Source organism: Limulus polyphemus, unplaced genomic scaffold, assembly GCF_000517525.1.
Source record: "Limulus polyphemus unplaced genomic scaffold, Limulus_polyphemus-2.1.2 Scaffold125, whole genome shotgun sequence".
Taxonomy (NCBI): Eukaryota; Metazoa; Arthropoda; class Merostomata; order Xiphosura; family Limulidae; genus Limulus; species Limulus polyphemus.
Window position 1 is genome coordinate 160,726 of NW_013665735.1, and position 4,105 is coordinate 164,830.

General features: G+C 28.8%; 1 protein-coding gene across 3 annotated transcripts in view; it reads left to right on the forward strand.

Annotated features, from left to right (window-relative positions):
• Positions 1–4,105, forward strand: part of LOC106472980 (cullin-3-A-like) — a 102,904-nt gene that overhangs the window by 87,514 nt on the left and 11,285 nt on the right. For all 3 annotated transcript variants that reach the window (XM_013933654.2, XM_022402447.1, XM_022402452.1), the window contains exons 15-16: positions 3,357–3,425; positions 3,675–3,747. In XM_013933654.2, the coding sequence (XP_013789108.1) occupies positions 3,357–3,425; positions 3,675–3,747 (142 nt within the window). The remainder of the gene's footprint in view (positions 1–3,356; positions 3,426–3,674; positions 3,748–4,105) is intronic.

The following is a 4,105-nucleotide window of genomic DNA, read 5'->3' on the forward strand; positions in this document are numbered from 1 at the left end:
GGTTAATGAAAGTGTTCTAAAACGTGACATTAATTTCTTGATGACCTATGACTATCAGATATTAGATTTATATATATATATATATATTTAATACTAATTAATTTTTGATTCTGAAAAAAAAGGATACAAAAAAAGTTCCTTGAATGTGCTGTTTTTACTAGTTGTTTTAAACCCCACTTAAAGATGCATGAGAACAAGGTACAAAAAGGCTTATTAATAGGTTATCATAGGATAGTTTTCTTTGTACATTTGTTTATCCGAAAAGGCTTAAAGCTTGTAATGGTCTATATTTATTCATACTTAACTTTATTGTTTTATTGCCCTTTAAACTGTGTCTAACTAATAATCCTGCCACACAAGTTGTAAATCATTCTGCAAACAAGTAGCTCGTGTTACCATATTGAATGATGAAATGATGGAGCTGCTCATGGGCATACATCATGAAGAAGTTTTATTATTATTATTGTTTTTCTTTATTTTACTTAATCTAAAATTATCTAACCTAATAAGGTTTAAAGTTTTACATTTTTGGTAATTTTATAATAATAAATATGGAATATACTTGAAAAACAAGAGATATAGTACTTATCTTTGACCTTGTTTTTTTGCTGTCAGTTACTAATGAAATTTAAGCCTCTTTTTTATAGTTATCGTAATAGTACACTAAATAATTTTTGTTTACTTAAATAATGCAACTAAGAACACAGAATAATAACATGCACAAAGCAAACAATGCCTTCTAACTATTGTAATTTAATTGGCTTTCTAACTAAGACAAGAAGGTCTTAAATTAATTCCTTTTGCTCCTTGATTTGAACACCATGAGACAAACTTTCAAACTGAAGATGAAATTGACAATACTCTGTACTGAAAACAATGTAGCATTGTATGTCTTTTGATAGATTAAGACTTTACCTTTCTGTTGATTATAAACGATGTAGTATAACACCCTCAGAGAGAATTATTGGTAATTTGTGAAAGAGTAGATGTGACAGGTGGGTGTAAGAAGTGGGTCTAATTTTCTCGTATATGATTCTGTAGACAAATAAACCTGAAGTCTATAAAAATTAGACTTTGCTTTAGCAATATCTATATTATGATAAGTAATTATGTTAAATTCTGTATTTCAGAGAGGGGAGGTAAATAAATTACAGAAGTGGGAAGACATAGAATACAATTGTCATAATTCTCATACTAGGAGATATTGGGGATTGTTAAAAATATTTCCTTATAAAATTAAGAGCTTAAAACTTGTATTAAATTTTGAATGTAACTGTAAAAGGTTGTGACATGCACTTTTTGACCTACCTTTAGCAAGAGGGTTAATGCAATGAGCAGTTGGTAATTTTAAGGCTGTATTGAGTTTGCCTTCAATTCTGTATGTTGTATGCATGAAATATGTTTTCATACTAAGTAAAAGCAGAAACCTTTTAGCTGTGCCTGGCTAACATTACAGAAGTTGTGATGATGCGGCTCACATGCACTCCTGTTACTGTATCAAATAACATGAAACTTTGGTCTGTGCAAAGAAACTTGTCTTGGTTGTGTTTTAGTAGACTAGTATTTTGTAAAATACAGTCAAATTTCAATTAGTATATAGATTATTGCTATTTTGAAATAAGCTCTTAAACTTATTTTTCTTAAAACATAGAACAGTAACTAAAGAAGTAAAGCAAACAATTATCTCATCTAGTTATGACCCTTGTATTCAGTTGCTGCTTGACGTAGATTGCTAAGCGTTTAAAAAAAATTGCGCGTGGAGGATATGAAACAAAATGTTTTTGTTTAGGTTTTATATACATATACAGTTGAATAACTAAAAAATCATAAATTACTACATTAATACTATAGAATTTATCTAGCTTAGTAACTAAGATGTATTTTAGTCTAAAAAAATATGAAATTTCGAGCAGACTAAAGACACACCCTACCTCATTGAAATATTGGTTTAAAAGAAAGAAATGGTGCCAAGTCTGTTAAACGGCTTAGAAAGTCACTAGGGGGACATTCTGAGCTTCCGATTGGTTATTTATGTCATATATAGAAGTAAGTGTATATAAGGGAGCTTTTCAAAAATGGAAAGAGGTGGGTGGGGTGCCACTGTTTGATTCATTACATGAGCAATATCTTACCAAATTGAAAAAGTAAGAGGCTCTTATTTTATATTCTAGCTTATCAATATCGTTAATTGGAGTTTCTAATTCGTTCAAAGCTATAGACTTGGTATTTTGACTTCACAAACATCTAGTTTGAACTAGTGCTGCATTCAACATACCACGTGATACACAAAAAATCAAAGTTTATCTGTGTTTTTTAATATTTACTTTTAAATTAAGAAATTAAATAATATATAGTACTAAAATTTGAATTATGATCTACAGTTTGATACCAAACTTATTGACATAAATTCATGAAATTAGTAGTTCAATAAAATTTTAAATGCGAGTCACAAACGAGATGACATGGCATTTCACCCGTGACTCATCTCAAAAGGACTGATTTTTGTAGTAGTTTCTGGAATTATACCAGATTGATCAACCCAAAGCTCTAATGATCATTCCTTGAACCCTTTATACTTTTATACAAATTGACAAACAAATATCAATATTTAAAGTAAACTTAACCAAGTTCATACAAATAGGGCAGCTTTGGTTTTACCTTGACAGATATTTATAATTCATGATTAGTGCTTTAAATGAGACTATTGCTTAAAAGTTCGTAAAATATTTCCTTGTGATATACCTTGTAATATGCAAGAAATATGTCTTTCTAATGCATTGTACCTGTTTGTAAAAACTAAAAAATTAAATATTCTTTGTAGCTAACAATAAAGATTTTACCTCTCATTGTGTCAATAAACATCCTTTTTTGTGTTTTTTACTCTCAATATATAGTAGCATAGTGTTCCTGAAAAGAAATTATGTAAAATAATTTTGAGAAAGTCTGTAATACAGAGGTCTTACTTTAGCAATTCTTAAAAACTGTTGAAACTTTTCTGATATTCTTATTTGCCGCAGTGAATTTATTTCACATACTTTTAGTGTAGCATAAGTAGTTTTGAGTTTATTTGAGTTTACTTTGTTATCATGCAAGTCTTCAATGTATATTTGCCCATGATCTTTCTGTAAATGCATAGCCTGTGCCAGTATTTAATATATTGAAGTTAATTCAGCCTAGAGTAATTTACATCCAAAATTTAAAATTACTTATTTTTTCATCTCGTTAATCTATAATAATATTTAGTGCAATCATTTAAAATTAAATATTTCTTTCTGTTGATTTATAAATACTTATATTTTGATTTGTTTCCTTATTGGTTAATGCAAAATTATAGATTTAAGTTTTTGATCTTTTAGAACCGGTGCATACATTCATTGTGAATGATTCTTTCACATCTAAACTTCATAGAGTAAAGATTCAAGCAGGTGAGTGACATTATTGTTCTGTTTTAGGATCTGTAGGTTCAAATGATATTAATATTTGTGACTAAGAATGGTCTAGTATGATGATTGGATAAAAATAGTTTGTGTCTGAAGATAAGGCCAAGATAACCTGCATTTATGTATTGATATATATTATGCTTTTGCTTGTTAACCGTATTACTGTTTTTTATAACTAATTTTTCATTAAATTGTTCAACTATGTGTCTTGGTTTGAATTTTTTTTTTTTTCAGTTGCAGCAAAAGGTGAGTCAGAACCTGAAAGAAAAGAGACAAGGTGTAAAGTTGATGAAGACAGAAAACATGAATATCCTTTCTGTTCATTCATTTATTTCATTTGTAGAATGTTGGGTTATCTTGTTAATACCAGGCTGAGTATCACAAATTCTATAAGCATAAGGTCACAAACTGTTTCGAATCTATTTTCCTGGTTCTTTGGGTAAAGGCTTTGTCAGGAAACTTAACTTTTTAATGGTATATATCATAATTTACATATGTGGGTGTGTTGGGCTAAGGATTCTTCTACAGTATGTATCTGTGACTTGTTGTCAATAAATTATAAAAACAACAAATGATCAGCATGCACTCTACTTGTTTTCAAAATATAATATATATATATATATATATATATTTGGAACAAGTTAAACCTATGTACAAAAATTCCT